Source organism: Amblyomma mixtum, chromosome 2 (assembly GCF_055824585.1).
Source record: "Amblyomma mixtum isolate Tamu chromosome 2, ASM5582458v1, whole genome shotgun sequence".
Classification (NCBI taxonomy): domain Eukaryota; kingdom Metazoa; phylum Arthropoda; class Arachnida; order Ixodida; family Ixodidae; genus Amblyomma; species Amblyomma mixtum.
The window spans coordinates 271,429,025-271,441,135 of NC_143013.1; the positions used below are offsets into that span (position 1 = coordinate 271,429,025).

Below are 12,111 nucleotides of genomic sequence, written 5' to 3' on the forward strand. Positions count from 1 at the left end.
GACGACGCAGTGCGCAGACGAAAGACGCGCCTAGGCGGTGAAGTAGATGACAACGGCGTTCACGTTGACACAGAAAGAAGAACGCTTATTTTCTCCGTCTTTTTTTTTTTGCTGTTTGCTTTTAGCAGAGCCCGCTGCGAATTTAACCCGCAGAACTGCTTATATATGGTGGCGAAGACGAAGTGAAAATGGATAGGAATGTTATTGGTGACTGAACGTACAGGACTCTTGGATAAACTAAAGTTTCACTGAAAGCAAAAATACGATTCGAAGCTTGCAAAAGAAAAAAAAACGGAAGCAGACGGATAAAAACAGATGCGAGCTAGTGCCCGAAGGTTCCATGCGTTCTTTACATTTAGGTGAAACGTATATATGCCGGTTGCAAAACCCGTCATTACAGTGTTATCGGGTTCGCGGTGTAAGGACTTCAAGGTGAACCTCGTAGCAAGAGAGTCGAAAGAGGATAGTGAAATGTCTGTATGGCATTCTCGGCCTACCAACACCAAGTGAAAATGCCATCAATGGCATAGCGTGGAACTTTTATTAACAATAATGGACGGTAAGCACCACGGATTACGTTCGACGTTTACTAGATAACTTTCAGTGAGGGACGTTTTGAGGAATTCAGGCTGCTGTCGTGGATGACTTGAGCGGACAGGGAAGTCAGCAGACAGCAGAAACGACGCAAACGGTAGAGGGCGTCCTATTCTTCATTCATCCTTGTGCTGTATAGTCTTATCTATGCTGAACCGCAGAGCACCAGTCTCGTATAGGTTATGATGAATCTACAATCGGGCGAAAGACAGGAACGTGAAACGGGAGAAATCAACGTCCCCGTCTTTCGCGCTGGTAGATCCACCAAGACACCATACCAGCTTAGTCGTACCTAACAATGCGGAACAGGCTTTCCACAGCTGCTATACAGCGCACTCTAAAGGCACGCACATTCACGCTGTAGGCGCGGAAAAGTGGCTTCGGCAACCAGGACTATAGGTGCTTTTTTTTTTTTTTCCCAGACCTGCTTGTAGTCTCGCCCGCCTTGTCGCACGCTCGACACGCGTGTCACAGCCAACAGCACGCACCAAGTCGAGTTTACGCGTCTCGCCTAAAGGGTGCCACGTTTTGTCGCGAGCGCTCACGCCATGGGCCGATCGACCTCGATCACGTTCACGCAATGCATTAGCCATTCGATTTGGCTGGAGTAGTGGTCCGCCCACCCTCTCGACGCGACAGAGCGTGTTCTTCAACACAACTGCTGTTTCTTAGCTGCTCTCGTCTTTCTCACGCACGACGTATACGCTTCTTGACCTGTTTGTCGCATTTGGACGTTACCAGAGACCTGTTAGAGAGACGGCCTTCAAATATACGGCAGTTGCGAAGCACTGGCGAGCCGCGACGCAGGGCTGGCAACGGTGGTTTCTCCACGGACGAGTCAAACGGAAATCACACACTCACGTGCAAAGCTGTGGGACACCGAACCGTTCCTCCGACGCTGGGTTCTCACTTTCGCTGTCACGAAACTGTCGCATTCACTTGCGAGTTTTTGAGCTTCATATTTGTCGAGGTGTAGCAAATGAAAAGGTGAGGGTTGAGTTTAACCAATTCTTGTCACGAGTACAATGATAGAGCGCGTTTCTGACCCTAATCACATGAACAATTTCTGTGCAGCTCGACCATGCTCCCTGCAGGGACTCACTCAAGCGCAACGCATAATGCTCATAGGGCCTGTTTGCATGAACTCGATAGAGTAAAGTCGTGTTTGTTTGTCGGGTTCATGTAGACGCTGTCGGGTCGAGTAAAATAAGCGGCAGAGCGAGTCGAGTTAACACGCCTTCAAGGGGTTGGTTAACTCGGTTGACCCGCCTTGGTACGCTTGAGCAAAAAACAGAAACCGGAAGTTCGCGTGATAACTGCGAACCTCGACGCTAGGCGCCACTGCGATACCTAACCCGACGCTGACTCGGCCCGGTCTTGTCAGGTTCATGTAAACAGCCTTATAAAGACTGCGGCCCGCATTGACCTTCAAGAAAGTTTGCGCCTATAGCGTTGCAATGGCGGATAGCGCTGCCCGCGATGCCTGCGGTTGCGAAAAAGCGCGTCGATTTATCTGACACTGTACTCTTCTGTAACATGCAAAAATATTTTTTTCCATTGCACTGAGGGCATCTGAGCGGCGGGTCACGGAAAAAAGTGTCATGACACTTTTGGACATACACTCTGAAATACGCCTATACTAGCGAAACTTGAGCATCTGACTTTTGATATCTGACTTTCCGCGGTGGAAGAGAGAGAAAGAGAATAAAGGGAGAGAAAATGGGACAGGCAAGCCGGGACAAGCTCCACTGTGGCTCAGTAGCTGCGCACAAGCACTTCAGTGGAGGCAGATGTAAAAACAGTGGTAGGGTTTTAACGTGAGTAAACCGAGTAGACGTGCGAAAGCTGGCCACTGCTCTTGTGCTGTGGCCAGCACGAAGCTGACCTGATATCGCCGCCGCGGCTTCAAAACGCAGTTGCGGCAATATTTTTTTTTATTTCTGCACGGTTTGTTTGTTGCTATGCTAGGTTTGGCCAAGGTCATCCTCAAGGACACCCTCCCATTGGCTACAGCTGGCGCAATGCTCCTCCGAACTTACCCGAGCTTCCTCCCATTGGCTGCAGCTTGCCCGACGCTCCTCCGAACTAACCCGAGCTTACCCGAGTCACTGCGAGGCTTCACATAAGATTCTTGGTTGGGACCACGTTAGGTAATGCTTTCGCACTAAAAGGCAAGTGCACTGATATTTCAGTGCACGCTGAGCGGCAGGTCGGAATTAATACGGATCTCTCCTTTATAACTTACCTCTTAGCACACAGGGGAACGTTAAAATTAATGTTTTTTTTTTAATGTTTAACAGATGGGTACGCAAGCACTCCGACTGTGGGCTCCTCCGGTGTCGAAGAAGGCACTCTTTGCTGAGACACCCGGTGTGCTCTGGTTATTAATGAACGACGACAACGCTGACACTAATCACCCTTTCTGTTAAGGTATTTCATTTTCGAGGAGATACATGCAAACCTGGGCGTCTTGCCCTGAAGTGGTGTGTCTTTGGATGCTTTGATGTCGCCTAACATTCAAGCTGACACCGTTTTAGAAAATGCCTCCCCAACTGCGTCAATTTAACAACACTGAAGCGCACTTGGCTTCTTTCTGTTCGTTTTTTTTTGTTTATTTTCGTTTTCCACTGTTATGGGTGAAAATCCGGCAGTTCGGCCTGCTCTGTTCGTCTCGTCGGCGCCTGACATTTTCTTAAAACACAAAAGACAGCGGGTCATAGGCCACCGGTGTCGAGCTCGGCACTGAAGACGAAGGAATCTAAGTGTATAACACGGGCTATAAAGCTTGGCCCGAGAAGACTGCTGACGCCGGAAAGCCGATAAAAGAGGCTAGTTTGAGACAGCCCGTATATAGCTCTCAGGCAGAGAAGAATGCGAATTCCTGGGTGGCCCCTGTAAGCGTTCTTCGTCTCAAAATCTCGTTGTCCGCTTCGACGGAGCCCAAATTCCGGCGGCATTCTTGTCTCTGTTGCGGAAGAGTATCTCCTCTACTCGGCTGGGCTGCTCGCTAGGGATCGCGCAGAAAGACTAAAGAAAGAAAGCCCGGGACGCCGCGCTCTTCACTTTACCGAAGTTGCATCGCCGGGAGCCTCTTATAGTGCGGGTGGCATCGCCCGCTGCCTGGGGATTACAAAGAGCGAAAGTCTCTGCGCTAGAACAAACAACGTCCTAAAGGGGTGATGCAAACATGAATTTTGATATTCGACTTACATGCTTTCTTTGCTTTCATATAAAAGCCGCTGACACCCTACCAGCTGCACTGTCTCGATCCTCGCGCTTCGATGCCGCTATAAGCACGAAGATGAGCCGCACAAATTTCTTGGAGCGACCACAATCTCATCGTTCTAATGGAGATGACCGTCTTAGTAAATATCTTGGGCCACAAGGGTACGCCCAAACTGGCTTAGCACATTCTCGGTCAGCTGGAAGACTTCACGTTGTGCGATTTCTGCAGCTGCCGTTTGTTTTTACTGCGGCAAAAAGAAAATGCAAGCTTTTGTTGCACTCAAGCAAAGTCGAAACCCGAAGTACGCAAAAAACTAATATACAAGAAGTGTGTTTTTAACTTCGATGTCGAGTGAGTTTCGAATAGCGTTGCCCACGTTACGAAAATAGGTAAGGCCCGGAACAAAAGAGTGTGTTATATTGATGGACAGAAAAATTTCACGTCCTTCAACAGAGGTGCTGATCGTTTGCATTTCTGGCCTGAAAAATAATGGCATAAAACGACATTTGCGTAATTCTGTCCAACATTTTTTTCATGGAAAATGTTGTGCAGGGGTTTCAGTCATACGCCCAGCCATAAAATGATATTATATATGCTACCGGATTAAAGGTGCAGCAGACGATAAGGGTGCGAAACGGCTAAATACGAATACGTTTCTCCTTTGGACTTAATTTTAGTTTCATGAAACCCCAGTTTAGGCAGGTTAGTGTCCTTACAATAATCAAAGTGCGTCGTTTACATTCTCTGCATGCTGTCCTAGAGTCCAGAGTCCGCATGAAGTATGAAGCGCGTTGCGGCTGCGCGTGAGGGCGACTGTATTTTTCATCACTTAACCCAAAGGAAGCTAAAAAAAGAGAAGGTCGATTTGCGTAGTCATGTCAGAGGCGAATTACGTGCGCTATTAGTTCTGTTTTCACTTCGGTTCCGGTGTTCACATCGAGTGTTCACGGATGGAAATTGTTCGAATAGTGATGATAGGTTAATGTCCATATATGCGGAACTGGCCATTCTCTACATTCCTAGATCTCTGTGAGTCTTCCTACCACTACTGGCGCAGTGGTGCATCGGTCAAGCGATGCGCCACTGCCCTTCACGGGTTGCTTGCGTTGCGTTGCGATTAAATGAGCGGCCGCCTGACCCGCTGGGCAGGTGAGCAGCCTGCCACAAAACCGGCTTCAGACAGACAGACAAACAGGCAAACACACAACCACTAAATGCGGGGAACGGCCACTATAAGCGATAGCGCGCTAAAAACTGAGCTTTTGACGTTCTCCATTGTTTATTAGAAAAAAAAATTGCAGTGGTTTAGCTCTGGTTAAACCCGGAGGACTGCGAAAGCAACGAGGAGAGAAAGAGAGGCGATGTAGAGCGCGCGGCAGCGGCGGCGGCCCCGGCACGCTAGCTATGCGCCGCTACTGTGCATGCGCAACTAGCGAGCGCGGCGGCGGCACCTCTGAGTCACCCACGCAGCGACGGCGGCGGCGCGCCAGCTGTGCGCCGTGTGACGTCACTGCTCCTCGCGCATGCGCAGTATGGCCTTTCGTCAGCTTCACGAAATGGCTAGGCGACTCACGTAGCGTTGCTTTCGCAACAAAACTGATATGGAATGAGCCGTGTAGAGCATATTAGAGGCAAACTGGAGAGCTAAACCAGACGCGCGAAGAGGTCAGCAGCGGTAGCAGGCGCCGCACCGTAGTGAACCCCATCCGCTCTACAGCCGCGGCGGCTCGGATTAGTCATATGGTCATAGCGTGCGCACACCTGGTCGAGAACAAAACGGGCCCGATGCAGTTCGTGACTGAGCATGGATTGCGCCTCTCTCCGCTCGAAGGGAGGAGAGGGGGGGGGGGGGGGAGGCAGCCTTGTCTGCGCCCTGCTTTGAAACCATCGCTGCGCCCCTCAGCCGCCGGCGATTCGGAGCACGTCGGGCGCACGCCCGACGCCTCGGCAGCTATTGACTTCCGCGTTTTAAAAGGGATCGTTAAAACGAAGCCCACCCCCTCGCGAATATGAAGAGTCAACAAATGTAGCGTCGTAAAACCCACCTTCTCATATAGTTTCGTGCTCCTATAGCTTCTTCGCTTCCTGCCCATCTTTGAAAGAAGTCTCAAGACTCGCGTTTTCATTTTACTTATCTTACGTTTTTTTTTAATTCCTCTGAAGTCTTTTAGTTTTAGTGCAGTGATGTTTTCATTCCTTCGCATCGCTTTGTCGTATTTGATTCACCAGCTGTTTTGCTTTTCGCGTAAACAGCGGGTGTATCGAAACGAAAGGAAAGAAACGATGACTCGTTGAAACATCACTGCCAGGATACTGGCGCAGATGCAGGTATGCGAGCAGTGCCCGAAGACCGACTGTTTTTAATGTTTTTGTTTATATTTGCGGACTTCATTCCTGTGCCTCTCAGTCATTTCTAAGACTTGCGCCGTTCGTCGCAGTACGGGGCAATTTTCTGGTTCTCCTTTTCCTCCCTTACAAAAATTTCTTTAGACAGTCTACAGACTGTCCATTGACTTTAGTCTACAGACTAAAGACTGGCTATCGACAAATCCTAGAGAACAGTCTATAGACGATACAAATCCTATAGACAGTCTATAGACAAACTATAGATTTATGGCCATACACTTAAATAAAAATGACGACGTGGGACAGCGAAGCCAAGCAGCCAGCTAAGCTCACGTGTATTTCGCTCAGCTTTCGTGGAAAAAATAAGCTTCGCAAGAGCACTTTAACCCGAGAAGTTTGAGCGCAAAGCGATCGCCTTCTAGTCCCGTCGGGGGAGGGCGCGTGGGAGGAGGAGGGTGAATGCTGACCTCCCGAGTCCTTGGAGGGCGTGCCGGCGATCCAGTCCTCGTCGGCGTCGAAGTGCGCGTCGCCGCCGATGCCTTCCCCCGGGAAGAAGGCGTGCGCGAGGACGGTGCCTGGCCCGTCGAACATGTAGCCGTCGCCGTGGTCGCGGCGCGCGAAGGTCACCTCGATGTCGGCGCCGCCCTGGTCACCCCGCCGGCGGCCCCAGGCCACCTCCGTGAAACGCAGCTTGGACGCGTCGCTCCACACCTTGAGCGCCTTGGCGATGGCCGCGCGGACCATGCCGCGGTCGATCTGGGGCGGGAAGTTCTCCACGCTGCGCAATCAATCAATCAATCAATCAATCAATCAATCAATCAATCAATCAATCAATCAATCAATCAATCAATCAATCAATCAATGCTTGACGACTCCGGCAAATATACTGGAGTTTCACATTTTTACCAAGTATCCATCTCTTTTCATCTGTACACTTCGCAAAAGGTTAGCGACGGCGCATGAGCCATGCCGTCATCAATCAATCAATCAATCAATCAATCAATGCTTGGCGACTCCGGCAAATATACTGGAGTTTCACATTTTTGCCAAGTATCCATCTCTTTTCATCTGTACACTTGGCAAAAGGTTAGCGACGGCGTATGAGCCATGCCGTCATGCTGTCATCACTCAATCAATCAATCAATCAATCAATCAATGCTTGGCGACTCCAGCAAATATACTGGAGTTTCCACATTTTTGCCAAGTATCCATCTCTTTTCATCTGTACACTTCGCAAAAGGTTAGTGACGGCGCATGAGCCATGCCGTCATGCTGTCATACATATATCTCATTACACATACCTGCTCCATTTAATACTGCTTTCAGCGTACCTAAATACACGGGCCACGGCGAGGAAGCCGGTTGTGCTCCGGGCGGCCTCAATAAAGAGAGACACGCGCCCATGCATCCCGGCCGGCGCAGCTAGATGTGACCTAGCGCATCGAAACTCGGCCAAGTTGAAAAGAGGAAGCGGCCGGGAAGAAAGAACAATGCTCGCCGGCCCGGCTGCTAATTAGCGGCCGCCCAATGAATGCCGGCCGAAGAGCCGCGAAAGGCACAGCCCGACATTGCAGGAACCCGGTTACCGAGAAACTTTTTTTCCAACCGGCACATTCTTTTTCGCCAGCCGCAACAGCTGAAAGAATAGGACGCGAGCCGCTTCGCTTTCGTCCGGGAAGCAGTGAGTCAGCGGAAGTGGCTTGAAGCGACCGCTGGTGAGGCTTATTCTGACTACTGCTCCAACTTTTACAATGAATCTGATCAAGATAAAAAAAAAAAAAAGCTTTGTGGCTTGTGTTCGCTGCAACGGCGGAAAGAGAAGAGCTATAGATCTTCCCTCGAAACTTCTGTAAACTGGTCGGCTCTAGCGCTTTCGTCAGTACTGCACGCAACGTCAGGTAAGAAAAGTTAAGGCGGTGCCACCTGAGACAGCGATACGGTGTTAAAAAAGATATAAAAAGAAATGCGCAGAGTTCTCTTTTCGAACAGCGAGAGTCAGTAGCGACTATTATTTTGCAGCAACTCGCTACCCACTTCTCTTTATTTGTTTATTTTTTTGCGCATGTTAAAATTTGCAGAGAGGATGTATCTGAAAGTCTGGCCTTCGCCTAGCAGGAAAAAACAAAACAGCACTAAATATCGTCATTTTAGAGTTAGATCCTAAATGCTACTCGTCAGAAACGAACACTTGCAGATAGGTTCAGCAGACTCTCCAAAGAAGGCGAGTTAGATGATGGACACATTATACAGAGTACGATTGGGAAAAGGTTCTTGCATGAGGAAATTACGAGATCCATACTCTTCAAGAAGTAAATAATTATGTCTGTCGTCTGAAGCACCGGGAACTAAACAAGAAAGAGAGAGAGAGAAATGAGAGGCATTCTACAGTAGAACAAGCATGTTCAATAAAAAAAAAGAAGTCATTGCAAGCAAGTGTGCGAATCATTAACGACGCTATTGCCAGCTGCGAAGGAGGTCTGAATTGAGGCTCTGTCTCCGGGTATAAATTCGGTCTTCTGACGAGTCTTGCCCGAACGTCGATTTCGGGAGCACAGACGCGCACAGTCATGTCATGGGCGTCCATGGTTGCGACAGTATATAGCTTCTCTCCAGCGCGCCATCTGCTGCTTGCTTTTTTGGCGCGAAAAATTGGGAGAGGACTTGCATTTATATGAGAGACGTTTCCATGCAGTTTTTTTTTTATTTTTGCTGGCGAACGAAAACCTCGGCCACATTCGGCCGCCCGCATTCTAAGTTGTAGGCTTAGATTCTTCAGTATATTTTTCCTGAAGCCGTCGTTGCAAAAAAGAAAAAAAAAAATGAAAAGAAGAAAGCTCCGCGTCGCTTCTTTGTTTTCTTGCTGTTGTTTTCACCTTCGATAAACAGCAGCGCCACGTTTCAATTGATGTCGAAATTTGATCCGTAACAAGATACTCGCTCAGCTTTTGCTGGCTTAAATGTTTCCGGGCTTCAATCGATACTCATTTCCGACGTTCTTTCCTCTGCAGCCCACGATTCACCGAGGTTTTCTCCACAGAGACCGCAAAGAGCTGTTCGAATCGGTATAATGCACCGAGCCACACCCGGTACACGTCTTCAGGTTGCAAGAACAGAAAGCCACGGAGCAGTTCCAATAACGTATACAAGTATATATATATATGACTCCGACAACTCGGAGCAAATGCGAAGAAATATATATACCGCGGCATTCGCCGTAACTTTATATGAGTATAGGGAACACAAAGACGCGAGTAACTGAGTTCGCGGTGTACGTGTCGTCTTGTACTAATGCCGTGTAGCGCGAAAGGAAATAATAGCAACAAAAGAAAGAGAGCAAAAGAGAGAAAGAAATGAAAGAAAGAGGCCGAGATTTATTTCGCGGCTTTGTCGCTTGTCAATCGGCGTCGCGCACCATTTGCCCCGGCGATTATACTTTCCGCCGAAGTCCCGCCGCTGCTGCTGCTGCGCGCAAGACGTGACGCCGAAAGTCGCAACGTCTCCCACTCTGTTTTTCTCGTTCTCGTTCTTGTCCTCCTTTTTCTTCTTTTTTTCTCTCTCCTTGCGGCGTCTCGGAGCTGCCTCGCCGGTCTCCCCCATCGCGGCGCTGAATTTTTCATGACGTTTCAGCGGCGCGGCGGGTTCTCACTGGTCCCGATCAGGCGGGCGCCGCGCAACGCTCTAACCGTGCGCGATGTGTGTGTGAGTGTGCGCTGTTGTGTGTTCATATATATAAAGAGCAGGGCGTCAGTCTCCGAGACGACACAAATTACGTCTGAAAAGTAATCAGGCTGCGTTATGCTGATTACTTCTGCGGAAAAGTGCGAAACCGCGTGATTGAATTGCGGTCGAATTACGGAGAAAGTTGCTGTATACGCGCTAGACAGTGACATCGTATAGTGGTTACTTTCTATCAATGACGAAGTTTGTTTAACTCATTCTCTTTATTATTTCAAATCTCGAGCGGACAGTGCAAACGCGTTTCATGATTGTAGATGCAGCTCATTTGTACTCGCTTTTTTTTTTCTCTCTGCTCTCCTTCTTTTTAAACTAGAGGCTCCCTTTCGGAAGAGGCATCTCTTCGGGAAAAGTTTGCTGTTTTTAAACTAATGTGATCGGAGACTGTGACATAGATGGACGTAAGTAGCTGCACTGATGCGCTAAAATGTATGTTCGTCCATGACCTAGAAAATCTAACCCATATATACGTTCTCCAGAAACCCACAGAGAAGCAAGCAATTCTTTTATTTTTATTTTTTTTTTCAGTGAAAAAATTCACTTTGCCAAGACTCGACTCATGTCTTGGCGCTCGACTCATGTCTTGTGGCTGTAAAGTCTCTAAACTTTGAAATGAACAAACTAATAAACATTGAGGCTGTGTTACTGACACTCTCCCTTTTCACTTTACAAGGCTGGTGTGCTAAACAGAATAATGGCGCTTGAGAAGGAGGCCTTGACACGTTTCGTGATGCTCGGCTAATCCTCTGTTACCATTCTGCATTATTTTATCTGCTTTATATGCCCGATACAACGCATCTAAATGAATAATAACGGCCCTAATATATGCTTGAACCTTATACGTTAGAGAACGTGGTCCTGTCACTCGTTCAAGCTTGAATACCGGCCACGAACCTTATACTTACCTGGAACATTGTTTCAGATATCTGACACATCAGTATACCTGGGTCAGAGCTTGATATAGTTAAAGGGAAACTGCTGAGGTTTTAAAAAATCAACGATCTTAAGAGGGTCGAATGTGTGAAACTTGCAGGTAAAGCATGCGAAGTCTTTTTGGGCTAGCACTTAAAATAGACTTTGAAATAATCGCCGATTAAATTCCGGACGCCCTTCAAGCTTCTCCGCAGCGCACAACGCCAAGTGGGAGGGCGTATGATGACGTCATCAAGGTATCGGAACATTTCCAACGCACAAACGCCTGCTTTGAAGGAATAAAAACCAACGCCACCGAAGGCAAACCCTGCCGAGAGTTGTTTGGCAGCGTCTGACGAGTCAGGGCAGGGTGTGGCTGACGACAGCGGCAATTTGAAATCATACCTTCCGTGACGCCACGCTGAATTTCCCTGCACTCCGGTGCATTGAGGAGAAGCGCAAAATTCAATCGTCGAATACGTCACTATTTTAAATGCTAGTGCAAAAACACTTGGCATGCTTTACCTATAGCCTATATAGATTTGAATCCTTGAATATCGCGAATTTCTCAAAAAAGTGCGGCAGTTGCCCTTTAAGCGGAAAATAAGCAGTTCGGTTTCAGTTTCCATTACCAGCTGAAACGCATGTGAAACCCGAACTAAGCTCGCGAATTACGCACTCGCAAACTATGCAGCCGATGGTCCCATTTCTGTGTACCACATTACTTCGACGTCAGTGCCCCAAGACCGACCGACCGACCGACTGACTGACTCGGAAACGGACAACGCAGGCGGTTTCACAACACTGAACCCACAATTTCCAAAAATACAATAGCGGGGCACGCAACAACTGGCGTACCCCTTGCACACACGGAACGACACAGAACGCCCGACTATGTCGTCCTTTATTCTTTCCCCGGGAAACGACACCCGGGCGAGGCATATATGGTGGCGGTGAAATAGCCGCCCGGCATTATAATGGGTAGACCGGCGCGCGCGCCACGTGGCGGAGAAAGCCAGCCGTCAGGAGAGAGCGAAAAGGGGCAAATAAAAGAAAGAAAGAAAAGAAGGAGGTAGAGGGTGCACTGCAGTCTTCGCAGCAGCAGCTGAGGGTTTTCTCGAAACGCTGCCCCATTACCCGCAGCCAGGCCAGGCTCTGCCCCAGAGCCTTTGCCGCGTGCGTAAGAAGGAGAAAGAAGAGAGGGAACGAAGAAGGAAGAAGGAAGAGCCAGACACGCAGGGCCAGGCGACGACACTGAGGTCCTTGTGTGTGTTGCGCGGAGGCAATGAAACTCGTAA

At 48.8% G+C, this 12,111-nt stretch overlaps 1 protein-coding gene and 1 long non-coding RNA gene across 3 annotated transcripts in view; one reads left to right on the forward strand and one right to left on the reverse strand.

Annotated features, from left to right (window-relative positions):
- The window catches only part of LOC149364008 (matrix metalloproteinase-2-like), a 228,862-nt gene that overhangs the window by 39,986 nt on the left and 176,765 nt on the right, over positions 1-12,111 (reverse strand). For both annotated transcript variants that reach the window (XM_089574004.1, XM_089574005.1), the window contains exon 3: positions 6,634-6,944. In XM_089574004.1, the coding sequence (XP_089430130.1) occupies positions 6,634-6,944 (311 nt within the window). The remainder of the gene's footprint in view (positions 1-6,633; positions 6,945-12,111) is intronic.
- The window catches only part of LOC149364009 (uncharacterized), a 152,164-nt gene that overhangs the window by 8,131 nt on the left and 131,922 nt on the right, over positions 1-12,111 (forward strand). The window lies entirely within an intron of this gene.